The 25459-nt window shown below is 53.6% G+C and overlaps 13 protein-coding genes across 13 annotated transcripts; 8 read left to right on the top strand and 5 right to left on the bottom strand.

Moving 5' to 3' along the window:
• The first annotated feature begins 4 nt into the window (after positions 1–4).
• P170DRAFT_377383 (putative amino acid permease) lies at positions 5–2670 on the top strand. Its single transcript, XM_024845398.1, has 10 exons — positions 5–244; positions 302–322; positions 384–432; positions 488–563; positions 615–840; positions 894–1014; positions 1077–1420; positions 1482–1604; positions 1655–2057; positions 2133–2670. The coding sequence occupies exons 1-10, from the start codon at positions 140–142 to the stop codon at positions 2441–2443; spliced, it is 1779 nt and encodes a 592-aa protein (XP_024707277.1). The 5' UTR covers positions 5–139; the 3' UTR covers positions 2444–2670.
• A 199-nt stretch (positions 2671–2869) lies between these two features.
• On the top strand, positions 2870–4122 carry P170DRAFT_94786 (PaaI family thioesterase). The gene is made up of 2 exons (XM_024855443.1): positions 2870–3182; positions 3238–4122. Exons 1-2 carry the CDS (start codon positions 3099–3101, stop codon positions 3646–3648), a joined length of 495 nt encoding a protein of 164 aa, XP_024707276.1. The 5' UTR covers positions 2870–3098; the 3' UTR covers positions 3649–4122.
• P170DRAFT_506885 (cytochrome P450) lies at positions 3791–4665 on the bottom strand (the record flags this gene model as incomplete). The annotated part of the gene is made up of 2 exons (XM_024854420.1): positions 3791–4479; positions 4541–4665. 2 exons carry the CDS (start codon positions 4663–4665, stop codon positions 3864–3866), a joined length of 741 nt encoding a protein of 246 aa, XP_024707275.1. The 3' UTR covers positions 3791–3863.
• Positions 4666–4833: 168 nt separating this feature from the next.
• P170DRAFT_471891 (6-phosphogluconate dehydrogenase C-terminal domain-like protein) lies at positions 4834–5397 on the top strand (the record flags this gene model as incomplete). The annotated part of the gene is made up of 2 exons (XM_024852880.1): positions 4834–5095; positions 5147–5397. The coding sequence occupies 2 exons, from the start codon at positions 4834–4836 to the stop codon at positions 5395–5397; spliced, it is 513 nt and encodes a 170-aa protein (XP_024707274.1).
• A 326-nt stretch (positions 5398–5723) lies between these two features.
• P170DRAFT_328718 (uncharacterized protein) lies at positions 5724–6320 on the top strand (the record flags this gene model as incomplete). Its single annotated transcript, XM_024843354.1, has 1 exon — positions 5724–6320. A coding segment is annotated over one exon (597 nt), but the record flags the coding sequence as incomplete, so codon positions are not given.
• Positions 6321–7209: 889 nt separating this feature from the next.
• On the bottom strand, positions 7210–9070 carry P170DRAFT_349836 (Zn(II)2Cys6 transcription factor; the record flags this gene model as incomplete). The annotated part of the gene is made up of 3 exons (XM_024843764.1): positions 7210–7323; positions 7372–8175; positions 8225–9070. 3 exons carry the CDS (start codon positions 9068–9070, stop codon positions 7210–7212), a joined length of 1764 nt encoding a protein of 587 aa, XP_024707272.1.
• Positions 9071–11826: 2756 nt separating this feature from the next.
• On the bottom strand, positions 11827–13095 carry P170DRAFT_94690 (uncharacterized protein). Its single transcript, XM_024855442.1, has 2 exons — positions 12370–13095; positions 11827–12205 (listed from the first exon to the last, which is right to left on the bottom strand). Exons 1-2 carry the CDS (start codon positions 12686–12688, stop codon positions 11910–11912), a joined length of 615 nt encoding a protein of 204 aa, XP_024707271.1. The 5' UTR covers positions 12689–13095; the 3' UTR covers positions 11827–11909.
• An 865-nt stretch (positions 13096–13960) lies between these two features.
• P170DRAFT_506882 (putative MFS sugar transporter) lies at positions 13961–15937 on the bottom strand (the record flags this gene model as incomplete). The annotated part of the gene is made up of 8 exons (XM_024854419.1): positions 13961–14193; positions 14244–14342; positions 14389–14489; positions 14543–14741; positions 14790–14877; positions 14925–15471; positions 15534–15808; positions 15866–15937. The coding sequence occupies 8 exons, from the start codon at positions 15935–15937 to the stop codon at positions 13961–13963; spliced, it is 1614 nt and encodes a 537-aa protein (XP_024707270.1).
• A 708-nt stretch (positions 15938–16645) lies between these two features.
• On the top strand, positions 16646–16999 carry P170DRAFT_471886 (uncharacterized protein; the record flags this gene model as incomplete). The annotated part of the gene is made up of 1 exon (XM_024852879.1): positions 16646–16999. One exon carries the CDS (start codon positions 16646–16648, stop codon positions 16997–16999), a length of 354 nt encoding a protein of 117 aa, XP_024707269.1.
• On the top strand, positions 16987–18326 carry P170DRAFT_433870 (uncharacterized protein). Its single transcript, XM_024848594.1, has 5 exons — positions 16987–17384; positions 17446–17601; positions 17673–17995; positions 18050–18116; positions 18171–18326. The coding sequence occupies exons 1-5, from the start codon at positions 17093–17095 to the stop codon at positions 18302–18304; spliced, it is 972 nt and encodes a 323-aa protein (XP_024707268.1). The 5' UTR covers positions 16987–17092; the 3' UTR covers positions 18305–18326.
• A 605-nt stretch (positions 18327–18931) lies between these two features.
• Positions 18932–20994, top strand: P170DRAFT_462065 (putative integral membrane protein; the record flags this gene model as incomplete). The annotated part of the gene is made up of 8 exons (XM_024852078.1): positions 18932–19538; positions 19591–19610; positions 19657–19693; positions 19743–19810; positions 19873–20345; positions 20399–20765; positions 20812–20836; positions 20942–20994. Exons 1-8 carry the CDS (start codon positions 19355–19357, stop codon positions 20992–20994), a joined length of 1227 nt encoding a protein of 408 aa, XP_024707267.1. The 5' UTR covers positions 18932–19354.
• Positions 20995–21066: 72 nt separating this feature from the next.
• On the top strand, positions 21067–22422 carry P170DRAFT_401749 (SDR family oxidoreductase). Its single transcript, XM_024846387.1, has 4 exons — positions 21067–21311; positions 21434–21681; positions 21744–21947; positions 22032–22422. The coding sequence occupies exons 1-4, from the start codon at positions 21254–21256 to the stop codon at positions 22296–22298; spliced, it is 777 nt and encodes a 258-aa protein (XP_024707266.1). The 5' UTR covers positions 21067–21253; the 3' UTR covers positions 22299–22422.
• On the bottom strand, positions 22033–25278 carry P170DRAFT_433867 (putative C6 transcription factor). The gene is made up of 8 exons (XM_024848593.1): positions 25015–25278; positions 24928–24951; positions 24727–24848; positions 24169–24653; positions 23811–24109; positions 23333–23764; positions 23034–23275; positions 22033–22962 (listed from the first exon to the last, which is right to left on the bottom strand). Exons 1-8 carry the CDS (start codon positions 25066–25068, stop codon positions 22413–22415), a joined length of 2208 nt encoding a protein of 735 aa, XP_024707265.1. The 5' UTR covers positions 25069–25278; the 3' UTR covers positions 22033–22412.
• Between the last annotated feature and the right edge of the window lie 181 nt (positions 25279–25459).

Below are 25459 nucleotides of genomic sequence, written 5' to 3'. Positions count from 1 at the left end.
GGGGCTGGCATGACATTTGATCAAGAAAACTCAATCGTTACGATCAACTCTTGTTGAATGCTTTTCTCTCCTCGCTTCTCCTAGGATCGAGAGACTATCCCTTCATCCGATAAGGCTTCCCCGTCACCGCCCCGCTGCCATGCCTCAGCAGCACTCGGACCTGATTGTCGACGGCGATGCCCCGCCGCCTTATGGGGAAGAAACGAGAAGTAACACCGAGTCCCACGACGATGCGGCGTTATTGGTGCGTATTATCGCCCCTGTGAGATTATTATGACGCATGCTGACTTGTCACCTGCAGAGGACCATGGGTTACAAGCCCGTAAGTTGGATGCATTTCATGGCCTTTAGGCTAGTTGGAACACGAGCTCATGCAGGTCTAGGTCCTCCATCGGACTTACTCGTTGTTTGAGAACTTTGCGACCACGTTCGGTACGTCCAATAAGAACGGTTGTTCTATAGTAGTCTTCCTAACGTGTGTTGCCAGCTGCTCTCTACTTCGTCGGAGGTGTTCGTGTTACCTTCAGTACTGGTATCGCTGCAGGTGGTAACCTGGCTTACTGGTTAGTGCTCGTCATGCAGTTGCAAGGATGCTGAGGCTTACGATGCAACAGGACGAGTTACATCGTGACCGTGGTCTTCACCTTCATCACAGCCGCTGTGATTGCGGAAGTATGCTCGGCCTCGCCATCCGCTGGTTCGATCTATCTCTGGGCTGCCGAAGCCGGTGGTCCTCGGTTTGGTCGACTGCTTGGCTTCATCGTCGCCTGGTGGAGTACGACGGCATGGACGACATTCTGTGCGAGTAACACTCAGTCCGCCGTCAACTACATGCTTTCGGTGAGTCGACCCATATGTTGGCTTGCAATGAGTTTATGCTAATTAGATACCAGGAATTGACCGTATTCAACGTCGACTTCCCTACTGATACATCGTCAGTGAAATTCCGTGCTGTGCAATGGATCTGTACCGAGGTCTTGCTTGCCTTGGCTGCGCTTCTCAACTTCATGCCGCGTATGTTGCCACTCGCTTGCGCTTTGCTCAGTACCCCGTGCATATCACTCACAGCCTCAAAGCCAGATATTTCAAATGGGTGTTTTATCTCTCCTCTGTCGTCGTTCTCCTGGACTTCGTCCTGAATGTCATCTGGCTCCCTATCGGCGTTCACAACACATGGGGATTCCGGACCGCCGAAGAGGCCTTCATGTCCACCTACAATGGCACAGGTGCACCTCCAGGCTGGAACTGGTGTCTGTCCTACCTGGCCACGGCCGGTATTCTGATCGGATTCGACGCTTCTGGTCACGTCGCCGAAGAAACCAAGAACGCTTCCGTCACTGCAGCACGTGGGATTTTCTGGAGTACCGTGGCCAGTGGAATTGGTGGTCTGGCTACCATCATCTTGTTCCTGTTCTGTGCAGTATGTACTGCCTTTTTCCCGCAAACCACAAATGACGATGATTCAACTGACCTATCCACAGCCTGACCCTGACACGCTCTTCTCCTTCGGCTCCCCTCAACCATTCGTTCCTCTCTATGCCATCGTTCTCGGAAAAGGCGGCCACATCTTCATGAATATCATCTGTGTCTTTGCCCTCTGGCTCGTAAGCTCCCTACACCCGATCGCCCAACACCCAAGTTAACAATAAACTAGAACACGGCCGTTGCCATCGTTGCTGCCTCCCGTCTCGTCTTCGCTGTCGCGCGGGACGGCGTCCTCCCCTTCTCCGGCTGGGTCTCGCGCGTCCACCACGGCCAGCCGCGCAATGCCGTGACTGTCGTCTGGGGTGTGGCTGCCCTCATTACCTGCACGCTGCTCCCCTCCGACGTGGCTTTCACCTCGCTCGTCTCGGCCGCGGGTGTCCCCAGCGCCGCCGCCTACGGGCTGATTTGTCTTGGTCGACTTCTTTGCACGCCGACGCGCTTCCCCAAGCCGAAATGGAGTCTGGGGAGATTGAGCAAGCCATTCCAGCTCATCGGCGTGTTCTGGAACGGATGGGTCGTGGCGGTGCTGTTCTCGCCGTATGAGTTTCCAGTCACGGGGGCGAATCTCAACTGTATGTCTCTTTCTTTCTCCATTCAAAAGTCGACTTTATTGTTATCTTGGGGAAGGTCAGGCTAACCAAAAGTAGATGCCCCGATTATAATGGCCGCGGTCACCATCTTCGCCATCATCTCCTACTTCGTCATGCCCGAGGAAGCCTGGCTGCCTCGCAACCGCATTTCGCATTTCATCGATAGCAAGGGCGTCACCGAGACGGTCGAGGAGGTCGATGTGGGTCGGAGACCGCTGACCTCGCCGTCCCCGCCGTCAGGGGACGCGCAGGACGGAAATGCTAGTGGTGGAAATGGAAATGTCGATTCGAGTGGGTCTGCTGCTGTCGAGGGCGAGTCCGGGGAGAGACGGAGAAAGGCAGCTGGTGTGAGTAGTGGTGATGAGTAATTATCAGCTACTGGTTTTCGGACTTTTTCATGCTCTTATAGTCCGAGACCACGAACAGATAGAACATGGGGTATATAATCTATATATGCTTGCGACAGGATATGCATAGGCGTGTGAGTGCGATGGGGATGATTACTGATGATATGATGAAAAGAGGAGGTAATGAGTCCAGTTCAGTTTCTGCATGTATGATAATGATATTTAGATGAGTATGGCAGATAGAGATGCCAAAAAGTTTCGATTTTACTTTCAAGAATGATAAGCACTTCCACATGTCTTTCCCGATTATCCAGCAGCCTTGCCCTGACCACTTTCTCTTGCCGTTTTCATATTGACTTTGCGCCAATTTTGACTTTCCAACTATATCTACACACCTTAAACCAACCGCGAAGTTTCATCAACCCTAAAGGCTCTATCCATCAGCACATGAATTCCAGCAACAATTCTCTCGCAACCACAACCACCTTTCAAACCTTCTCCCATCCTTTGCAGGACGAGAGTTCAGAAAGTATTCCGTGTCTAGGCCCGGCATTTCATGCATTTAAGTCATCCGAGAATCCCTGCAACCATCTATCCCCTTATCAAGTAGTAGAGAATATCCACCTCCCTCTCCTTCTCTCACACATACACCCACAAACAGTCTAACAATCTAACAATGACCGACTTACTCCCCGCCACCTCCGACTTCCAATCGCGCGCCGAATCCGCCTTTCAAGTCTTAACCACCGCCGCAACCAAGGCACGCCCTTCCCATCCCCTTCCCCAAACACCAGACATTAAACTAAACCCTCTAGATATGGAGCCTCCCCCTCCAACAATGCAATCTACGCATAGAAAGCACCTCCCCCTCCCCCACCCCCTCAATCACCTTCCGCCTCACCATAACAGCCGAGATGCTGAACGGCGGCGGCGCCCTGCACGGCGGGTGCGCGAGCACGCTGATCGACGACCTGACGACGGTGTTTCTGGCGGCGGTGTCCAGGCCGGGGCTGTATTCGCAGTATGGGGTCACGCGGAATATTCGGGTTGCGTTCTTTGAACCCCTGGTGAAGGGGGGCGATGTGAGGGTTGTTTGTGGGATTGAGCATGTGGGCAGGAGGTTGGTGTTGCTTGGGGCGAGGGTCTATGATGCCAGGGGCAGGATTTGTGTCATGGGGGAGAATGAGAAGGTTAATACTGATTCTAAGGTTAAGGCTGCTTTGTGATTTGGGTTTGGGGGTGGTTCTGGTTCTGTTCTAGTGTGTTGAATGGGAATGGGAATGATATTGGTGATATCTGGTTCTGTATGTAGGAGTATGTAGTCTTTTCTTTTGAGTGTAGTGGCTCGAGTGAACCATGTCCTGTGCTCATCATTTTAACCACTCCACCAATCTAACTCCTTCCACTCATAACAACTCTCAGCAAATAACCAACTAACCAACTAAGCAGAAATCCTCGTACACCGAACCTGCAACCCCGGAGGCGGCCCAGCAGCAAACAACCCCTCCGGACTCGGCTGATCCAACACACTCGCCTGCTCCAGCTGAAACCTCTGCACCAGCACCGCAACCTGGCGTTTAATCAGGGCCAGACCCAAGGGCCTACCCACGCAGCTTCGCGCCCCATACCCGAACGACATCATGCACACGGGGGCCACGGAGCCCCCGAGCGGATTCTGCACCGGACGCGCCGGATCCGAGCGGTCGATCCACCGCTCGGGCCGGAAGGTGTCGGCATCAGCGCCCCAGAGGTGTCGCGCGTGGTTGATGGCGATCGGGCAGATCCCGATGTACACGCCTGCGGGCACATGGCGGCCGCCGATGGTCGTCGCTTCGATGGTCTTGCGAGGCAGGAAGGGGAAGGCTGGGTAGAGGCGGGCGGTTTCCATCACGACGCCGTTCAGGAGGGGGAGTTTGTCGTATTGGCTGTTTTGGCCCTCGGATGAGGACTCCTGGGCCATGTGTTCGTGCAGCTCCTGGCGTAGGGCTTTCTGGACTCCTGGATGTGCGGCCAGACAGTAGATCGTCCATGCGAGTGTGCTGCCGGCTGTTTCGTAGCTGTCGGTCTGCGTTAGCATCTATTCCATCTGGCAGAAGAGTCTATGTAAAAGAAACTCACCCTGCAGCCATAATCGTCATAATCTGAGGCACAGCCTCCTTCTCCGTAAACTTCTTCGACTCGACCAACCGACTCAAATAGTCGAACTTCGACCCCTGACTCCCGCGCATCCGCTCCCCGAGCATCTGGACAGCAAGATCGAGCTCTTCCACGCCTTGGAAAAGCTGGCTCCCGACGACGCCATTCTAGCGACCAACTCGTCCTCGTTCAAGTCTTCGCTGATTGCTGCGCGACTGACACCGTGCACGCGATCTCGTGTCCTCAACACCCATTATCATATGCCTCCAGTCAGAATGATCGTGGAGCTGATGACTTGTGGTGATACGGACCCGGATGTCATGGTGTTCATGAAATCCCGGCAAGAGGAGATCCGGACTATCCCGTATGTCGTGCGGCGCGAATCCTCGGGGTTCATCATCAATCGTATCTGGGCTGCCATCAAGCGGGAGACTCTGAGCGTTCTTGCTGAGGGTGTTTCAACGCCTGCAGAGATTGACGAACTCTGGGGATCTGTTGTGGAGTCGACTCGACCGGGTCCCTGTAGGATGATGGATGGTGTGTTCACCTGATCTCCTAATTCAATGATTTGATACTAATGACATCCAGAGGCTGGACTCGACACCGTGGCGGCCATCGAAGAGAACTATATCAACGAACGCGGTCTGCCTTCCATCTATACGACCGACTATCTGCGAGACTCGTATCTCTCCCGGGGAAAACTGGGCGCCAAATGCCACCAGGGAGGCTTCTACCCCCCAGAAAGAGAGATGGCACTCCATTCGTCCAAGTCTTTGGAGGATTCATGCGGCCAGACGGTGGTATTGCCGGGGATGACCGGAAGTCAGAGTCGATTCTGATTAACTTCAAGGTAGAATTAGGGCTTCCGTAGGTTTAACCTAAACAAAGAGTTCCTCTTCAAGGAAGGAGTATTATATCCTCTAGACTGTATAGTCTATCTCACATGTCAGAAGATGGGATCGATGTAGTCGCACGCGCATTATAAAGTTGAAGCCGACTGTACGTCCCTCTATCGTCTCCATCCTCCACCATCCTCTCCCGTATACACACGTATAGCTTCACCATCACCATCACCACCACCACCACCATGCTCAACCCCCTTCATCTCCTCGATGCCCTCGTCACCCGCCTCCTCCCACCACCCTCCGTCTTCAACAACAAGCTCTGGATGCGCTGCAGCGTCCTCGCCGGCAGCCTCAGCGGCCTGACGTTCCTCTTCGGCGTCGTGGCCCCCATGCTCCTCCCCCCACCCTCACCCTCCTCCGACGCCGTCACCATCCACGCCTTCTACCACGCCCACCGCACCGGCAACGCAGCGGGTGCCTTCCTCCTCATGATCTCGGGCTTCCTCTACGTGCCCTACGCCGCCATCATCTCGCACCAAATGCGCCTCATCCCCAACCTCAACCCCGCCATCCCCTCCCTGCAACTCGCCATCAGCGCCGCCTCCGTCCTCGCCTTCGTCATCCCCTCCCTCTTCCTCGCCACCATCACCTTCCGCGACTACGGCCCCGACCTCACCCTCCTCCTGTCCGACCTCTTCTGGCTCACGCTGGACCTCCCCTGGGTCCCCTTCTGGATCCAGGGGTGGACGATCGCCTGGGCCTCGTTCGCCGATGAGAGCCCGAACCCCATCTTTCCGAAGAGTATGGGGCTGGTAAATTTCATCGCGCCCTCGTTCCTGCTCTCCTCGAGTGGCGTGCATATTCAGAAGACGGGCCTCTATGCCTGGGACTCGGGGTTGGTGTGGATTGCGGCGTTGGTGGCGTTTGGGGTCCAGTATTCCACGGATACGATGGTCTTGTGGCATAATATCAAGTATAGGCCGGAGTTGCAGGGGAAGGGGGAGTTGGAGGGGGTAGATGTGGTGCAGGTGAATGGGTTTGGGGAGGTGTGATCGTATCTGATATATGTTTATGATGGGGTGGGCTTGGGCTTGGACCTGGACTTGGTTTTCACCTGGATTGTGTTCATGAGATAGGATGCGTGAATTTTAGGTGGAACAGAATAAGGGATGGTAGAAGTATGTTTCAGTTGAATGTGTTGCATCAGATTCTCAGTAGCAATCTATGTAGTCCTGTCCTATACAAGCCAATCACTTCATCAGAGAAGTGGTTCAGTGAAATAACCCCAGGGGCGCATGCATGTTTAGAACCTGGTTATACGACTGAGTTTGATCTCTGCTCCTGAGAAGTGTTGTTACAACTATTAAAGCGACTACAATTGTCTAACATTAATTCGTAGGGACAAGATGTGTGGATATGATAGTTTTATGTATAACCTGGCTGAGCTGATCCAGTATCCGAAACTGACACAACACTGTATGCCTGTCACGATGATTCCAATGATTAATATTTGCACGAATCAGAATCGTATGTATAAGTAGAAGGGTCCAGCCCCATGTCCAGGGTTAATGTTTTCTATCTCCGTTCCTGAACGCCGGTCTTATCGCATGACTTGAAAGATGAACGATGATAAGAGAAAAGAAAAAACGAAATCCCGGCCTCGCTAATGATGGCTTGATCAAAGAATAGAACTCCCCAGGCGGTCTATGATAGGGTATCGAGGTGTGGATTGCTTGTAATGAGCAATAAATGGCGGAGGTATAGGTGTGTGTGTATATGTGAAAGGTGAATGGCGAGATGCGTAACTCATGGCAGGAGAATCGAGGACCGGACGTCGTCCATCTTGTCGATCCATCCTTCGGGGAAGGCGCGTTGTTTGAACCAGGCCTGCTCTAGCTCATCGAGGGCTTTGTCGACGTTCTGGAAGAGATTAGCTGCGTTCATCGTTTCAATCACGCAACACCTTACCTTAAATCCAAACCGCTGCAAATCGAGCATGGTTTGTCGCACCCATTTCTGTTCCCGTTCATCCCGAGTCTGACGCCCCGCCGTAAACAGAGGCCAGAGCACTGCCAGTTGCCCGACATCCTTGGCAAGCTTGCCGATCAGACTCAGAATGCGCGTGGCGAGCATGTCCATCACGGCTAGAGGCGGCTGCCGGTCGGGCCGCTCGGCCGCCGCCACCTTGTGCAGGTAGAGACTGGTCGCCTTTTCATACGCCTCGATGCATCCCGTATATTCCAGAATTTCGGGGAAGGGATATCGCCGCAGACTTTCGTCATCCAAGTCGCCAAGTTGCTGGAAACACTGGGGGGCGTTGAGTCGCCACTCGGCTAGCCGGGTGAACAACCCACGCGAAACCAGATCTTGCTGCTCGTATGACATCCACCCCTGGCTTTTTGCCTTTCCGAATGAGCTGATGGCCGCCTGGATCTCCATCATGACGGACCAGCATTGTCGAAGTTCCACGAGTAGCGAGTGCTCGGCCGGCGTCTCGGTCGAGAGACTTGGGGTCCCCAGATTGTACTCCCAACCACCCCCATGCGTTCGCCAGTAGCTCCCTTCGACCACCGTCCCTTCTGAGGTAGCACACGCACCGGCGACGTCGAGATAGGATAATAGAGAAACGAGGAATTGTCGCAACGGATGGTTGGTCTCGGCGACGCGTTGAGCTTCCTTGGCGGGGTCGCTATTCGGAATAAACAGGAGACGATAGATTTCGCGGGCTCCTTTGAGATGGACACCCCAATTGTGATGCTGCGAGTCCATCATCTGGACGGAATTAGACACTTCTTTATTATTCAATCTGGAACCGACTCACCTCGAAAAGACTCAACAGTAAACAGGTGGCAAAATCTGTTAATTGCAAATGCTGCCCCGCTTGGTTGTACCTGGTTCTGAAAGATTTGACGACTTCCCCGTATTTGCCCATGGCGTGTTGGAAATGAAGGATCCGCTGTTGACCGCGCGAGGTATTTGCAAGATGCAATGCACCCAGCGCCTGCATCGCACTGGCCATGGACGGAGATGATCGGGCAAGATCGGGGAAATATCGACGGTAAGGATTGATGTTGATGGAGTTGTCGTAGATGAGAAGTAATGTCGCCACTCGATCAATGAAATGGGTGTAATATCGGCCCTCTAGATCTAATGAAGCAGTCATGAACTCGGCCGGGGATACCGGGTCCTGGAAGCGATATTTGACGGGTTTCGTGTCCGGGAGCGTCGTGGGAGACACCACCACTGCATCGAATGGTTCGCCACCATCGTCTCTCTCCCGTTTGATCACTTTCCCGTCGACCGCGAATGTGGTTATCGCGCCGGCCGGAGGCTTCTTTTCACGCTTCTGGGACCCGGGGGGTGATGATGATGATGACGAAGAAGAGGAGGATTCCTGGGGTTGCGGAGGACCGTAGACCTTGAACGTCATACGCCCTTGGGTGCCATCGCATTCGAGACCCAAACGCGCGCAATTCTTGCAGGTTGGTGACGCTTCGTCACAGCGAACGTGACGGCGGCGACAGGTGGAGCAGCCGGTGAAGCCTCGGTGATGCCATCTGCGCACTCTCTTCCGTTTCTCAGGCGCCGCGGGCGCAGGCTGAGGTTGAGGCTGAGGAGTGGACGAGGGCTGCTTCACCGGGGCACAGACTACCGTATGGACCTCCATGGAGAGCAGAGGCGAGTGGAAACGAGAGGCGAATGTGGGGTCGAGACATGAAGTTATCGCCGTGTGGAGGAGACAATCCGCCGAGAGGGAGGGCGAGGAAGATATATGCAGTCGACAGGGGAGGCAGCAGATGAGCACCGTGCAAAGAAACCCAAGAAAAGACGATCGATGATTGACGGACACACAGACAGAAAAGAACGAAGGATGAGAGTCCCAACGGGGAGGAACCGAAAGAAGGGGAAGCGAATCACTGGACCCGGTGGGGCTCTGCCTGCCTTTCCTCGCCCAAAGGTTCGCCTCGTCCTCTCGCCATCTCTGCAGATCATCCTTCTCGCTCGCTCGCATCCACCGTCCTCCTCCCTTCTCTCATCTCGACCATCTCAGTCTATCTACCGACATGGATTACGCTGGCGGGTGTCGGCGGATGGCTTTCCAGACGCTGATCGACCCTAGTGGTTGATCATACTGTTCCCAGTTGCGGCGCAAATGCTTCACTAAATGGCTTAGTTGCAGATTTAACCTTTTCTCTCCCCCCTCATATGCACGGAAAAAAAATACCTCATCTGTATCCTTGCCAATGGAAAATCCTCCTACGCCCCTAGGACTGGGTTTGCCGCCGTCTGACTTCACACGAAGAAAATCACTAGCCGACCAACTTCTCTGCGCGGTTCCCCACACGATCCACCGCTGCGATTTCCTACCGGTGGAGTGATGTCGCTGGTGCCTTCGTGATTCGCCGATCCCACGAGCTAGAGCCTAGGATCCCCCTGGCCCTTTCGCGCGATGAAATTGACAAGGGGACGAGAGAGGGGGAAGAGATGATGTCCTCGAAGGATTCACGCCGACAGCTCACTAATGCCCGCTATCTTGGCCCGCTAAGGACCAAACGCAGTCGGTGTTTGTCTGTCGGCGCTTTACTCGATGCAGTTGTCCCCTTGTGTCCTCTGATTCGAGCGTGCTGGTGCAATCCGGGACCATCATCCAGGGTTTTTCCCCCCCTTCTTCTTTTTTCCCTCCCGCGTGGCCGGAGGATAAATGGTCAAACTGGGGGTGGAACATATTTCCATTCATTTTTCCCCTTTACCGCCCCATCCATACAGAGAAAAAAATGTGAACCGGAAAAGCCAGGGGAAAAGCGGCTTGGTTTCAAAGATCAACGGTCTTTGCTCCAGTTCACCTTTCCTTTTCCTCACGAATTGTGGGCGGATGGATCCCGTCCCGGTGCGCCACGCTCCCAAAGTGCCAATTCGCCAAATCTTCACAAATGAGCAGAGACGGACTTGGCGCTGGTCCGACTCCGAGCGAACCTTTGGTCGATTGGGATTTTCTTCTCTGGCCTTGGGATGCGAGTCTTGGGGCATTGGCATTCCTGAAATCTGGTCCGCTCGGGGAGAAACAAGTTCCTTCGCATTGATTGGGCTGTGGAATTCGAGAAACTTTTGCTGTCTACGTTGCGTGCGTTACTCGTCGGAACCCATGGTTTGATGGAGACGGTCCCACGGATTCATAGTCTTCAACTTCGCCTGCGAATGAGGTCACTCTGTCTTGGCTCCCCGTCAATTAGGCGGCTCACCTTAATTCTTTCCCAGGTTGAGTTCGTTAGCCTGGATCGGCCGACCAGAAACATATGCCGGGAGAATTTCCACCGAACGTTCTGAGTCGATCTATCTTCATCACCGGCTGAGGCTTAGCACATTACGCAGGATTGTCACTGTCTTACTTTGTTTCATTTGGATGCATCTTTGGGGGAGAGGATGCACATTGGATCAGGAGGCAGGGCTTACGACGACCGCCTTTTGGATAATCGCCTCGAATTTGAGGAACTTGGCCCGGTCTGGCCGGGCCGGGCCAAGTCATCGTTCGATGAGATGCATCTTCACATGCAGGTCACGGCCAGCAGGCAAACAATCGGCCTGTCAATTGCACCGACTGTCCTGCGTACTTTTGACCGTCTGTCCGCTGTCAGTGTCACCGACTCTCTGGAAGACTCACAATGGACAGGTCAACAATCCCGGAAGTACGCCGGGCTCAGCGGGCCGTTGCTTAATTACCTGTTTTCAGGGATCTCGTGCTGCTTAGCGATTAGCGAGATACGATATCCTAGCCTCCTGCCATCGGCATCAGGACAAGTGATCGCCATTTGATTGGCGACTCCGTAGTGGTCTAGTCGAAGGATCTAGGACGCGCTGAACTTCCGGTCCCCTGTCCAGAACCCACAATTCCGTCGGGTCATGGATATTATTGCAAGACAAACCCTACCCCATGGAGCCACACGGAAGTCATCCTCGCAACCATAAAACTCAAAGTAAATGAAGGCCACGACTCGCCAATCACAGGAAAGGGGATGGTTGACATGTCCCCGGTTTCATCTCTGGCGCTCATTTCCTGTCTGGGTTAATATTGGCGCCTCGTTGCTATCGAGATCTGCTGCTAGTGGCTCGGTACGTAGTCCTGGGAGAAGTCTTGACCTGATTCTACAGTCTGGACTGTTTATTCTTCCTTTCATTTCGTACACCATACGGAGTAGGTGGTTTAGAAACCTCGTGTATTCTTCGCATCCACGGAGAATCTCATTATCAATCAAAAGATAGAGACTCTCCACATTCCACATTCCACATTCCACAATTCCACCGGCACCACGCCCCACCGCATTCTCCCACATGAGTTTCTCCATCGTAGTTTCTGGTTGAGCACAAGACCAGAAGAATATTCTTCAACGACCCCACCGAATCGACAGGCCATGCGAGTCCCGTAGTTTACCTTAGACTCTTAGTCTAGCAATACCCCTGAAGACTCAACCCAACCCAATCCGGCCAACGGGTCCTGACAAGATCCTAATCTAAGTAAACGCCCAAGCAGCCGGCCCACCGTAACCACCCTTCTGCAGCGCAATCCTCGTGCAGGCATTCTCCCCATCCATGCCGTTGTTCGTGATCGCGCCCGTCGTGCCATTCGTGTACTCGAGCCAGACCGCCCACGCGTTGGAGTCCGTACCTTGCCCATTGCATAGCCAAAAGGTCAGGAATGGGTTCAGGAAATCGCCAGACCAGCTCGCGAAGTCGGTCACCGAGCCGGATGGGATGTAGCCGCTGTGCGGGACCGTGTAGGTCAGTTTTCCTTGCGGAGAGATGTAGACTAGTTTATTTTGAATCCAATCCGTTAGTAAGTCTTGTTCGAGTCAGGTGGGATATACTTCGGATATCCACGGTAATCATCTCTCAGGGTGGAAATTGGAATGTTTCAATTCCCCCCAGAAAGCAAAATAAACAACCCCCAAAAGCAAGATAAATTAAACTCACCCTGCTGACCGCCTGGCACGCCCGCGTTCAGAAACAGCTTCCCATCCTGCGCCTCGAACGACGTCGTGTTCACGGCCTGGCACCCCGGCACATTCTCGGGACAATAGGATGCGGTGGGTTTGCCGGTCCAGAAGGATCCGGCGCTGGCGCTGAGAGGGCCCGAAAGTGGGCTGTTCGACCACCGGATGTTCAGGGTGAATGCAGATCCAGATTCAGATCCGCCGGGACTGGGGTTCGGAGTAGGTGAGGCTGAGCTAGCGGGTGAGGATTGGGCGTTGGCGAGAGGGATTGTGGATAGGAGGAGGGCGAGGAAGTTCATTTTGCTGGAAGGGTTTGTTTTGGATTTGGTTGTAGGTGCTCTGTATGGTAGTGTTGGGGATGTATGAATGAGTCCGAGATGGGTGTATACAGCATAGGAGACAGACGGACCAGAATGTGCTCATATATCTCCGGAGATGATCTCGAATCGATCATGATATGATATGATATGATATGATGTCCCTCTCCCCACCCGAACGGCGATGCCGAGGGTTTGCGGGGGTCCACTTGCACTGAGACACATGAGGTCATCGAGTCGGAGCAGCTGCTCAGACTAGTTTAATCGGCGCGGATTTTCTCGCGTGGCCGGTGGGTTTTTGGCAGGGGTCAATCCGGTTTTCTCCCTGGTAGACGGAGCATCGGCAGTTGGGATCACTGATCCATCCAGATTCCAGCGAGGAACTTAAGGAAGTGCGGAATAAACATCGGGGGTGGAGTTGAAGGGCCTGCAAAGGTGTGGAGACTGGAGAGTTGGACGGTAGCTGCGGCTGCTGTTAGTGAGGCGGCAAAAAATAGCTTGGTGCCTGAAGTGGTGAGATCATGATTATTATGGGATTGGGGATTTCCATATCCAGAGTCTGATCATTAATGCTCGAGCCGTCTTTGGATGATGGTTAATTGTCGGCGGTCGTTTTGGCCCCGACTTTGATTAATTATTATTCATCGATAATGATTATCACCGTTGAGGCCGGTGGAGTGTCTGCCGTCTGCAATTTATTTAGCCACGGGCTTTTAATTAATTCGGAAATTTAGAATTCAATAGGCTCTCACCGGCCCAGACGCAATTTATTTCGGCTCCGTCTAATTCGGACCCTCATTTATACCCTGGAAGGAGTAGGAGTGAGCCTAAACAACGCTTTCGCTTCTAATCTTAGTCAACATGGTCCATATTGTTGCGTCCGGTAGAAGCTTTGTGGGGCTATTTGCATCGTTTATCGTCGGAGTACGGAGAACACTGGCGCTGAGGTCCGGTCTGTTGGATAGCGGTAGACTCTGCTCCGATCTGCAGTTGTGTTTTGATGAAGGATTGAGAGGATGGAAGTGTTTTGGAGAAGAAAAGAAGTTGGCGGGAAGAAAGGGATGGGAGCCTTGTGGCCTCAGTCATCCAGGCATGAATACTTAGATCTCATCATAAGATGAAGTCAAAAAATAAAGTCTAATATCTTCAAGAGCTACCAATGTTGATCGTATAAGGGCACAAGCCCCATTATAAACTCACCAACCCAACAACACAATTCCACTTTAACACTCACGAACCACATCTATGTCCTAGTTAATGACGAGCCTCTCCAGGCAAGCTAGATGCCGATTGTACTGGCCCTGCGATCTCGATTTCCCCAGTCGATCCCGTGAAATCAGGGCTTTCTGGCCTCATGGCGACTCTTGCTATACGTGCCTTTTCTTCATCGCTTGCGTCGGTGAGATTCACGGCGACTTCTTCGCCGAAGTTCTTCGCGATTTCCTCCAACGTCAATCGGGCAGTCTCTGGGAAGAAGAAGTAGATCACTAGGACGAGTCAGAAGGTGCTGGGAAAGGGAACATGTTTGCTTCCTTACCCGGGATAAACGCTGCTGACCAGCAGATGATAACTAGGTAGAACTTCCAACCAACATTGTTGAACCCCATGGGGGCCGTTTGTAGCAGAATCAGGGTAGCTTTTGAGTCAGCCAATCGTACTGAGACCAGAGAGATGCTACTCACAAGCAAACTGCCCAAAAAGCGAGAATCCCATGCCAATTGGCCGAATCTCGGTAGGGAAAATCTCTGAGACGTAGAGATACATCGTGGTGTCGCAGCATGTGCTGTGACACATCCTGTCAGTGCATGGCAATTAGAAGGTTTGGTTATAACGTACCCCTGGAAAGCCAAGTACAGAAACATGAAGAAGACCCCAAACCCATTGCCGACCTTGTTTGTAGTGCCGGCATATTCGGCAGTCATGGCGGCCAGACATGATGTGCTAATGACAATTCCAACAAAGCCCGTGATGTACATGCCTCGGCGGGAGTTGACTTTGTCATGCAGCCAAGCACCCAGTGGATTGTAGATGACACCTGGTGTGGTCAGCAAAAGCTTCCTGCATGTTATCATCGAAGACATACCGGCGGTTGTCAGCCAAAGAGCGCTCAGAAGCAGTGGCATGCTTCCCGTCATTCCAAGGTTGGTGTACAGAACCACAGCGTAGTTATTCTGGCAATGTTAGCTATGAAATCGAACTGTAGGATCGAGTAACCCACGATAATCAACGGACCACCAAACTCTGCTCCCCATTGCGTGAGAAACCCAATGGCCATACGCTTTCGATACGATTTCTTCTTTAGGATGGCATTCCACACGTTCCCATACTCCGCCAGCTTCCTCGCTTCCAGGTGGATCTGCTCCGCCGTCTGGAAGTATTCGTCCTTGGCGACCATATTATCCGGGTCGTCCGGGGACTTGCGCAGCTTCTCCAGGACCCGTCTGGCCTCTTCATGCTTGCCCTTTGCGATCAACCACCGCGGAGACCGAGGCAGCCACGGCGACCCGAGAAGCAAGACTAACGGGGGCAAACATTGCAAGCACAGCGGAAATCTCCAGCCGAAGCTGCCCATTGTCGCGTCGGAATAGTAGCATGCATAGCCCACCCACCCCGCAAGCATGTAGCCAAAGACCAGAAAGATGGCATGATGGCCGACAAGCCAGCCTCGACGCAAGGCGCTGGATGTTTCAGAGAGATACATGGGACAAACAGTCACCAGGATGCCGATTCCCAGACCGCAGACAAACCGCCCGGCCTGGAACATGCTGAAGACTCGTTAGATAGCCTCCTTGCTGAACCTTTGATGAAGGGGCATGTAAGAACATACGCAAGAGAGTTGGCGCCCCCCTGCAAGGCGCCTCCGAACATGGAGAAAAACGCACCCAGCTGGATGTTCACCTTCCGGCCGAAGAAATCGCAGGACCACATTATGAAAAACGTGCCGACGGCTCCTCCGGCGCTGAACACGCCGTTGGCCGTCGAGATGACCGGGGTTGTGGTCGAAGCGTACCCCGGTTCATCATCTGCAGGGAGATCGAAGTAAGAGTACCATCCTGGCTGGCCGATCGTGCTTGTGATGATGGAGGCGCAGTAGCCATACGTCTGTCCAGGAACCAAGCCGCGTTAGATGTATGCATCGTCCAGGGTTGCAATACTGACCATGGAACCAATGGCAACGAATATGGTCACCAACTTGTTGTAGGTACTAGTCTGCGACCCAAACTTGCCCATCCTGAGTTGATTGCTGTCGCGTGCAGCAGCAGACGAAAAGCTCCAATTGGTGAGAGGAATTTTGCAGCAGCAGAAAAAGAAAAGAAAAGAAAGCCAGATTGGATTGATGCAACCCTGTACGGTCCGCCACGCACGAGTCAGGTCTGGACAAAGCCTCGCACTTGGGACCCGAGAATCGGGTGTATGACTTGAGTTGACGATGTTCAGAACAGGAGAGGAACAGCACAGGTCAGACTGCTGGTTGATGTAGGAAGGTCAACCCCCATTGTCAGCCACTACGTCAGCTCCCAAATGTCACGATACGATAAGAAGACAGGAGACTCCCGGCTGGGCTCATTTCCCCTTCCTCACTACTTCTGACAACACATTAAACGGGGAATCAGCTATCGAGAGAAACCCTGGTCCCAACATGCACGAGGCCGAGAGAAGCCGAGTCGAGGGCCAGAGGTCGAGGTCATGATAGGCGAGACTCACGCCGAGAAAGTGAAATGCTGGTTCTTGTGGATAGAGGCACGGCGTTAAGCCCCTTGCGGCAAAGATCGGAATCTGCTGGATGGTGGTTTGTTGCAGCTTCGATTGATTGCATGGGATTTGCATTCACTGCATTTCGAGTGCATTTCTCGCTGATCGCAACCGAACTCGTATTGATGAAGCCATTCCGATGCAAACATTCGTGAATTCAACCGCGCCATTCCCAAGCTCTTCGCCATGATTATCCTATATTCGTCTTCTGATGTCATTGACTCTTTCGGACGCTGTTCCATGGACTCTCGCATGGTTATTTGTCCGCTTCTGTACGACACCGGAGGCAGTGTGCTGATCATTATTATCTCAATGGCGTACTATGCCGTGCCGCGTGCGCTAGAGATGCATGGCCCATCCCCAGCACATCCTTATTTGCCGGCGCCATTCATCGACACTGCGGAGACTTCTCTGGACAAAACTCTAATGCTGATGGGCGCCAAATGGTCTCGTCTTCTCGGCGCCCCTCCTTCGTGGATGGTGAGACTCCGATGCGATGAGATGACGGGCGCCGAATCTGCGCACGATTGGGCCGGTTGAAAGGGCAGCTGGCCGGCGTTAAAATAGGAAACTTGAGTAGGAAAGCTTCTGCTTATACGGAGGTATATTCAACATTCCATATTATCATCAACAATGGCAGGCAAATCGCCCTTCGACCTTCCTTTCGATGAGCTCCCAAACCCGAAGCAGGTGTGGGTTGGAAGCCCTGGCAGCTACGAAGAAGGACTGGGAAAGCTGGCGATTTTGACCCCTGAAATCGTGGCCAGGGCAGCCGCAAGTGAGATTCGAACTGGTCGTCGCGTTACCATGGGCTGGGACTTGACCAAGTTGGACTTTCCGAATCTGAATCGCCAGCCATGTCAGCATAAAATCGTGCCTCTCTTGGGTGGCATCGCCTTTGATGACATCTATACCATGAACCCCCGTAGGTCTCACATTGACAGTGCATCTGCGACTCAGTGGGGTGTGTCCTAACAGGCCTATAGAGCAAAGTAGTCAATGGGACGGCCTTCGTCATTTCTCGCAGACCGTCCCGGGTCAACCTGAGCGTGTTTTCTACGGAGGCACGACCGCCGACGAGATCAATGACCGTCACAACGATCGCATAGGCATGCAGCACTGGGCGCGCGAAGGAATCGCAGGTGCTTCCCTCTCTCACTAACCCCCGGCTGTATCTGAGGTGTCGCAAACTCAAAGCTGACATTCAAAACAGGGCGTGGAGTGCTGATCGACTACGCAACGTGGGCGGAGAAAAAGGGAATCGAGTACAGCACGTTTTCGACGCATCAAGTCCGATTGTCCGACATCCTGGAAATTGCCGAGGAGTCCGGCATCGTCTTCCAGCGAGGCGACATCCTCTTCGTCCGGGTCGGCGTGACCAAAGAGTGGGATACTGTGATGACCGCGCAGCAGAAGCAAAAGTACTCGCAGGATCCCAGTCCCGAGCATGCAGGCGTCGAAGCAACCACCGACGTGCTGCGATGGCTCTGGGATTCGGGGTTTGCCGCCATCGCTAGTGACACGCTCAGCTGGGAGGTACGAATGACCGTTTTTGAGTCAATGGGCGCGGACTAAATCAGCGTATGACAGGTCTATCCTCCGCAGTCGGATGTATTCCTGCACGAATATGTGCTTGCTGGATGGGGAATGCCAATCGGTAAGGAGGACCAATGCAGCGGATCGTACAAGTCACTAATATTCCAAATAACAGGCGAACTATTTGATTTGGAAGCCCTGACTCGAGTCTGTCAGGAACTTCAGCGATGGACGTTCTTCGTGGCGTCGGTGCCCTTGAACATGCCCGGGGGAGTCTCGTCGCCGCCAAATATCATGGCCATTTTCTAGTCGCAGCGTAGTCAGGCCATAAGTAGATTTCTTATTTTTGTTTTCTCAGTCCGTTTCAAACCAGAAAAAGCAAGTCCTAGGCAACAGACTGTGTCCGATTGATCTCAGATCGGCACCACAGAAAAGGATAAATGCTGCGTCACGTCGCTGTGCATCGGGTCTTTTAGCAGGCCTATAGAGTCGATTCCTGGACTCCGGAGGGCCAACTGGACCTGTCGTCCAAGTGAAACCAGCCAAGTCGCCTGATATACTGGTCGAGTGACGGTCTGCAGTCCAGGTCTTCCGTGAGCCTGCGAGGTGCCACGGCCGATCTTGGGCGCAATAGTATGCCATTTAGCGCCCTAATTCTGGCCATTCTAGGCGGAATGGCTCTGTCAGATTTTGAATGGTGGCCATCAGGCGCATTAACCAGGAAGATGCGTCCGAACTAGTCAGTCCAGGGTCTTGAATTAGACCGACGGATGGCGGGAAGTGGAATCCGCCTCTCAGAAGGCTTCGATCAATCACTCGATCAATCAATCAATCAAGCCACACGCCATTAGTCTGTGCTGTCTGACCCCCTGACCCCGGCATACATAACGGCTGCCGGACAAAGGAAATCCCTGGACTCCGATAATTTTAGTGCCAGCTCAGGCCAATCCGCTAGACCAGGAGCCAAGACGCTGTGAACGATCCTCAAGTTGGCCCTCGCGTCGTCTCGCCAGCCTCCAGCTGGGCGTTTGGTTTGTGTCAATAACCGCTGCAAAGGCGCAGGATTTGCAAGCAATAGTACCTCGCGCCATTTTCTTTCCTTTCATCTGCCGTTGATCTCTATTGAACAGGGATCCTCGTCATGGATCTTCCCAATTCGAAAGCCTCGAGTCTGCTGCACCAGAGTTGCACCATTGGTCATCAAAATCCTCGAACTGCATCCCATAGTCCCCGATGAAATGGAAGGAATATTCTCGTGGGAAACCGTCGCTTCGTGCTTGACGGCTCGCCATGTCTTGCGCTTATCTTAAACCCGGCCAGTCCTGACCCCGGGCGAGCCTTTCCGGGGATGTGCAAATCATGATGATAATGGCTTCGCTGCGATCCCTGGGGCGTGATGGGGCTCCCAACGCCGACGTGGATCGAACGGTGCAAACGTGGAATACCATCACGCAGTCGCTTTGTATCGCCGCCATGACGGTCTTCTTTGCGCTGCGTGCATACACCCGGCTTTCGCTGCTCAAGGGGTTCTTGAAGGAAGATTGTGCGTCTGCGCGAGTACGAAGGCATGCGACATGCTGACTGTTCTGCTCTAGGGACTTGTCTGGGTGCTTATGTCCGTCGAGCTTTGGGATGTTCTGGCCATTCGCTAATCCGTGCAGTTTCTGGGGATCTGCTACTCGGTTATTGCCCTCATCAGTATGCGTCCTCCTTCGAGACGGTACCAGTGGATGCTAATTCCACGTAGTGGGCCATTACGGCGGAGGCCTCCATATCTACGATGTACCCATCAGCCATCGCATTCCCTTCCAAAAGGTACCTATAGCCTAGAATCCAGCCCATGGACCTCCACCATAGTTCCGCACTCACCTCCTTAGACCGTCTACGTGACGATGGTGATGTACGGCCCGACGGCATTCCTCACCAAAGTGTCGCTCCTCTGGATCATGACGCGCGTCTTCAAGCCCTTCCACAGGTCCGTCATCTTCATCTACGTCTTCCTCGCCGTCATGCTGGCCTACTACATCCCCGCCGTCATCGTCAAGATCCGCATCTGCAACCCCATCTCCAAGTTCTGGGCCCCCGACACCCCCGGCTCCTGCCTCGACCAGACCTCCATCATCCTCGCCGACGCCGTCGTCAGCGTCGTCAGCGACATGATCATCCTTCTGCTGCCGCTGCCCCTGACCCTGCGTCTGCAACTCCCGTGGAAGAAGAAGATGCGCGTCATGGGCATCCTGGGCGCGGGGGGCTTGGCCTGCGCGTCGAGCATTATTCGTCTGGTTCTGATCGTCGTGAATGAGCAGGCTGAGGACGCTACGGTCTCTTTCATGAGAGTTAATATGTGCGGGTATGTTTCCCCCGGCTCTAATACCCTCTATGCCAGATTCTAACCGAACCCAGCAACGCCGAAATCGCCATCGGCATCGTCTGCGCCTGTCTCCCCGCCCTCTCCGCCCTCGTCACACACATCTACCACGAATACTCGAACTCCGGCGCCACGCACAGCTCCGCGCAGGAGCTCAGCTTCGGCATGGGTCTGGGGATGGGGATGGGGAAACACCGCAGTCACAGCCGCGATCGCGACCACGACAGTCGAAGCCCGCGGCTCAAGGGACCGCTGAAACTGAGAGAGACGGACTCCGATCAGGATATTCTCATGCAGGATGTGCAGCGGCAGCCGCGCTTTGAGACGACGGTGCTGGGGGACGCGTGTCAGGTCCAGGTCGAGACGGGGGGGATCTTGAAGACGGTGGATGTGTCGACGGAGGTGAGTGAGAGGGGGGAGCAGTAATCTGTAGGTAATTACTGGGTAGGAGGAGTTTGGAGGGAGTGTTCGGGGTATTCTTTATGTTGCTTTTTATTGGGAAGGCCGGATGATATGGATAATTTTTCATCAATATAAGCACCTTCATCTACATGATAGACTGTATGCTACGTGTACAGACTACAGAATGTACATCCAAGCTATTGAAATGCACGAGCTGTTGATGCAATAGATGCAATAAGGCAGGATGCCAATAGTCTTGTCAGGATATCCTCCGAGATCAGCATCGGTCTTCGTTCCGCTTCTCCTTCTCCGCACGACCCCGGATCAACCGATCAACCGCGGCTGATTGATCCCTTGCATATATAATTGGAGACTCTCTTCTTTTTCAGTTCGTTGCTGGTCCATACTCGTTCTATTCCTGTTGACACTGACTTTTGGGTGCTTAATCGTACAAACATCATACACCTGCCGTGGCAACTCATCTCACAATGACCAAACCCCTCTCCCCCGGTTCTCGACTCCATGGAAAAGTCGCCATCGTGACGGGTTCGTGTACCCCTCTTTCTGTCCCCTCTTTCCGTCGGGCATTTACACTCTCCCTCTCAATATCACATCACATACTTTACTATACATAAACCCACCAGATCGATCACTAACATCTATAACAGGCGGCGGATCCGGCTTCGGCGCCGCCATCGCGCGCCGCTTCGGTGAAGAAGGCGCCAGCGTCATCATCGCCGACATCAACGCCGACGGAGGCCAGAAGGTCGCCGCGCAGGACCCAGACCATCTGCTCTTCCAGGCGACGGACGTGACGAGCGCCGAGGATTGGAAGGCCGTCGTGGACACGGCGTTTGAGAAGTTCGGCAGGCTCGATGTCCTGGTGAATAATGCGGGCACGACGTATCGGAATAAGGTGAGTGCGGCTCTTCTTTACGGCCTGGTGGTAGGGGGCTGGTTGATGGCTGACTGGTACAGCCCACGGCGGAAGTGACTGAGGCGGAATGGGAGCGCGTCTTCAACGTCAACGTCAAAAGCATCTTCCTGGGCACGAACGCCTTCATGCCGAGGTTGATGGAGCAGGGTCAGGGCGGGTCCATGATCAATGTGTCGTCGACGGGCGCGTCGAGGCCCAGACCCGGGTTGGTGTGGTATAACGCGTCCAAGGGCGCGGTGTCGAATGTGTGTATACCTTTCCTTTTCCACTGACGGATCTGGGATTCGATCTACGTGTGGATATGACAGGTGATGGCTGATGCGCAACAGGCAACGAAAGGTCTGGCGGCCGAATATGGTCCCCATAATATTCGCGTCAACACCGTCTCGCCGCTTCTGTCGGGAACGGCCCTCTTTTCCATGTTCACCGGCATGCCGGATACCCCTGAGAACAGGGACAAGTTTATTGGGAACGTGCCGCTGGGCAGGCTGACGGATCCAGACGATGTCGCCAACATGTGTCTGTACCTGGCGAGCGACGAGGGGAGCTTTGTGAATGGGACGGAGATGATCGTGGATGGGGGCAAGTGTATTTAGTCGGATGGGTTTGTTGGTTGCAATTTTGTATGTAAGGGTATGATTATCGATGGTTTGCTTTTAGGGCACTGCGTTGCAGTCTGTGAGAGCTGCGCCCGTAGGAATCACTCGCAATTAAATCTCGGGCTGCGGCCATGCCCGTGAATCGAACAGGGACCAGTCTTCCTCTAGCAACCCCATCATATGCTGGTTTCCGGAAAACCAGTTCCCCAGCGTAGTCTGCGGCACGTTCATTGGCAGCGTCTGACTTTCGATTCCTCTCATCTCGGTGGCCATCTCGCCCGCCAAAGGACCGGTGGCTGCTGCTGCGGCGTTGGAAGGGCCAGGGACAGCAGCGCCAGCAGTCCAGCGCATTTCACCGTCGTCGGTCGGCGCCGGTGCCAACCCAAGTGCGGTAAAATACGAGTCGAACTCCTGTCCCACCGAGGCCAGAGAGTGGTCTTGCTGCGTCTGCGCTTGGGACTTGGCCTCCAGATATAATCTCGCCACGGTACTCAAGACCTGACAGAGGCGGTGCATTTTAGAGATCGCCTCCGATAAAGCACAGTTCGGTTCGAGGGAGGCGACGAATTCTTCGATGCGTTCGAGATCTGCGTAGGAGGAGACTTCAATGATGTGGCAGAAGAGCACGATGAAGGGAACGAATGGGGAGTAGAGGATTGTCCTAGAGATAAAAAGAGATGATCAGCCTCTGCTAGTGGGTGCATGCCGTTTCATGTCAAGATAGGAGCTTACCAGTGCAAGTAAGAACGCATCAAGTACTCATCCACCTCTCGGAACATCGCCGTGCAAGTCTGATGTCTCTCGAGTGCGGTCCGAGCCGTCTCGATGCACTCATCGATAAAAGTGCTGGGAGAGTCGGGGGGAGGTGGGATGGCTCGGTATATGAGAGTCAACACGGATAGGCGACACACTTCGTCGGATCGAATGTAGAGCTCCTCCACCATGTTCATGTTACTGATCGTTTTGAACAGGTGCTGACATGTAGGTTAGCCCTAAATCTTAATGGTGTACACTTATCCTCCAGATCTCACCTTGAACGGCTCCATGACCTTCCATTGCATGTCTGAAGCTAGCTGGCGAGCACAGCTCACTCGCTCACTCTCGGGTCGACAAAGGGCTGCAGGGCTGTATAGTTTCTCATACACCTTTCCCTGGATCCTTGCTAGCTGGATCCACAGTATGTAAATGTCACCGAACTGGTCCTTGCCATTTGGCGAGCTCGCGGCCCACGACAAGGAAATGTCGTAGTCCTGGATGGTGGAGGCGCGCCCTAAGCGTAAGGAGAGCGCCTTATCTATACAGTAGATTGACCAGAACAGTCTGTTCTTGTGTTCCTTGACATTGGGACTGTCGTTCTCCATGGATGACGCCCGATGGTAGCCTAGAGTCTGACACAGGCGAGACGCAGTGGATGTCAATGTCAGAGCAAAGGATGGTTTTGAAATTTCAATGGCATGAACAGCCTGGTTGATTAGCACGATTCTGCTTGTGAGAGGCAGATGAACTCACTCCTAATGTCAGTGCCTCGACAGACTCCATCCTCGCAGGCATGAGAAGACTGAGGTTGGCAAGTGCCGTTTCCAGGTTGGCGTGGCAGAGTTTGAGGTATTTCCGGTAGTTATCCCGGGTTTCATCGTCTTTGACCGTGTAGCTATACTCCGAGAAAACATAGAACAGGCCTCCATTGACAACAATGAAAGTGGCGTCCGAGTACTCTTCCGTAGCGAAGTAGACCTCTTTGCATTTCTCAATCAGACGGTCGGGTGGGACAAAGGGACAAAATCCTTGTAAAGCGGTTGGCGGGTCCTCTATTGAAACATTAACAGGTTTTCCTCGAGCTCGGCGTTTTCTCAGAAATTGGCAATACCTTTCAACCTGCGCAATACTGGCAGAACACTCTGGATAGGAGGCATGATCAGGTCGCGCAACCCAGAGGTCGGCATAGCCCGCTGGTTAGGAAACCGAACTTCCCGGGAAGACGAATTGGTCTGGTTATCTTGCATATTGACCATTTGCTTCAGCGTCGACAGCGCCGCACCCATCTTCGGCGTTGAATACATTGGAAGAGCACTGCGCGAAACGGCCGACTCCAGGAACTTGCTCGCGTAGGCGGAGTGGGCAGCGAGAGACGAGTTACCCTCGAATGCAGGATCGGCCTCGTGCTGGTCCAGCGCAGCGGTGGTGTTGGATCGGAATTCAGCCGTTGAAGGAGTCGCGCGCCCGGACACTGGGGTGGCATGGTAAAAGGGCTCGGGGGGAGATTTGCTGGAGGACCCAATGCTGGACCTCAATTCGCGGAGAACCTGCTCGATACTCCCGAGGCGTTCCTCGATGAGATCGATTTTCTTTTCACTGGATGGAGGGAAAGGAAGGGTCAGGATGCACTAAGTGGATAAAACGGCACACAGGGACAACATCCACATACTACTGACTGGAAATCAGGACTCTTCTACGGGGCTCACGAGACTTCTGTCCTGCTCCGGTGGACCGGCAGGAGATCTGAGAGCTGCGGCAGTTTGAGCATGGCGACTGCTTGTCGCAGCGTATCTAGTCGGTAAAGACCCGCTATTAGGGTCGGTTCCATGATGGATTTGATGAGAAATGGTCATCGCCAAGCGTAGCATACCTTTCTGGCACGGCATTGATCACACTATGCACCGTTAGTATGCACATGGACGTCGCAGAACCACAGCTGATGGAGTATTAATCTCACCGCACGTTTGCCCAGCGACTCCTTTCCGTCGCTCTCGGGTCCCTCGGGCTCCATGCCGGTTGGATATCACAAAGCACGAAGGCAGGGGTTGGTGTGTGTAATAAATTTTCAGGTTGCCAATGGGCGCAAAGTCGACTAAGACAGTCCAACGGGCGTCGAAGGCGTAGTTGAAAGCGCGGCGGAACCCGCGGACTCCGAGGAAATCAGGCAGCATTGATTTGCCAGGCCGCCCGCCCGTGACTTCACCAGTCGCTGAGACTCTGCAATCCCCCTTAAAGAATAATTCAAGAATCTAAGCAACGGGGGAAATTAGGTCTATGGGTCCTTTGGGCTCTTACGATATTTCAGACCAACTCCCGACTCCCTGTCTAGGCAACTCTGTTCTCTATGGCAGGCGCATGATCGACAATGACTCACTTCACAACCACTTTAATTGAAATCGTAC

Source organism: Aspergillus steynii (assembly GCF_002849105.1).
Source record: "Aspergillus steynii IBT 23096 chromosome Unknown P170scaffold_2, whole genome shotgun sequence".
Lineage (NCBI taxonomy): Eukaryota > Fungi > Ascomycota > Eurotiomycetes > Eurotiales > Aspergillaceae > Aspergillus > Aspergillus steynii.
The sequence above is the reverse complement of the archived record's forward strand: the minus strand, read 5'-3'. Positions and strand labels throughout refer to the sequence as shown.

Excerpts from the sequence above, each read along its gene's own strand:
- P170DRAFT_377383 (XM_024845398.1), top strand. The coding sequence starts at position 140 with ATGCCTCAGCAGCACTCGGACCTGATTGTCGACGGCGATGCCCCGCCG. Across the intron at positions 245-301 it reads ACGACGATGCGGCGTTATTG|AGGACCATGGGTTACAAGCC; the intron begins GTGCGTATTATC and ends TGTCACCTGCAG. Across the intron at positions 564-614 it reads GGTGGTAACCTGGCTTACTG|GACGAGTTACATCGTGACCG; the intron begins GTTAGTGCTCGT and ends ACGATGCAACAG.
- P170DRAFT_94786 (XM_024855443.1), top strand. The coding sequence starts at position 3,099 with ATGACCGACTTACTCCCCGCCACCTCCGACTTCCAATCGCGCGCCGAA. Across the intron at positions 3,183-3,237 it reads TAACCACCGCCGCAACCAAG|ATATGGAGCCTCCCCCTCCA; the intron begins GCACGCCCTTCC and ends TAAACCCTCTAG.
- P170DRAFT_94690 (XM_024855442.1), bottom strand. The coding sequence starts at position 12,688 with ATGAACTTCCTCGCCCTCCTCCTATCCACAATCCCTCTCGCCAACGCC. Across the intron at positions 12,206-12,369 it reads CGTGCCAGGCGGTCAGCAGG|TCTACATCTCTCCGCAAGGA; the intron begins GTGAGTTTAATT and ends AAAATAAACTAG.
- P170DRAFT_433870 (XM_024848594.1), top strand. The coding sequence starts at position 17,093 with ATGGCAGGCAAATCGCCCTTCGACCTTCCTTTCGATGAGCTCCCAAAC. Across the intron at positions 17,996-18,049 it reads GTGACACGCTCAGCTGGGAG|GTCTATCCTCCGCAGTCGGA; the intron begins GTACGAATGACC and ends AGCGTATGACAG. Across the intron at positions 18,117-18,170 it reads TGGATGGGGAATGCCAATCG|GCGAACTATTTGATTTGGAA; the intron begins GTAAGGAGGACC and ends TCCAAATAACAG.
- P170DRAFT_401749 (XM_024846387.1), top strand. The coding sequence starts at position 21,254 with ATGACCAAACCCCTCTCCCCCGGTTCTCGACTCCATGGAAAAGTCGCC. Across the intron at positions 21,312-21,433 it reads AAAAGTCGCCATCGTGACGG|GCGGCGGATCCGGCTTCGGC; the intron begins GTTCGTGTACCC and ends CATCTATAACAG. Across the intron at positions 21,948-22,031 it reads CCAAGGGCGCGGTGTCGAAT|GCAACGAAAGGTCTGGCGGC; the intron begins GTGTGTATACCT and ends GATGCGCAACAG.
- P170DRAFT_433867 (XM_024848593.1), bottom strand. The coding sequence starts at position 25,068 with ATGGAGCCCGAGGGACCCGAGAGCGACGGAAAGGAGTCGCTGGGCAAA. Across the intron at positions 24,654-24,726 it reads GTCCTGATTTCCAGTCAGTA|TGAAAAGAAAATCGATCTCA; the intron begins GTATGTGGATGT and ends CCCTCCATCCAG. Across the intron at positions 22,963-23,033 it reads ATGCGTTCTTACTTGCACTG|GACAATCCTCTACTCCCCAT; the intron begins GTAAGCTCCTAT and ends TTTTATCTCTAG.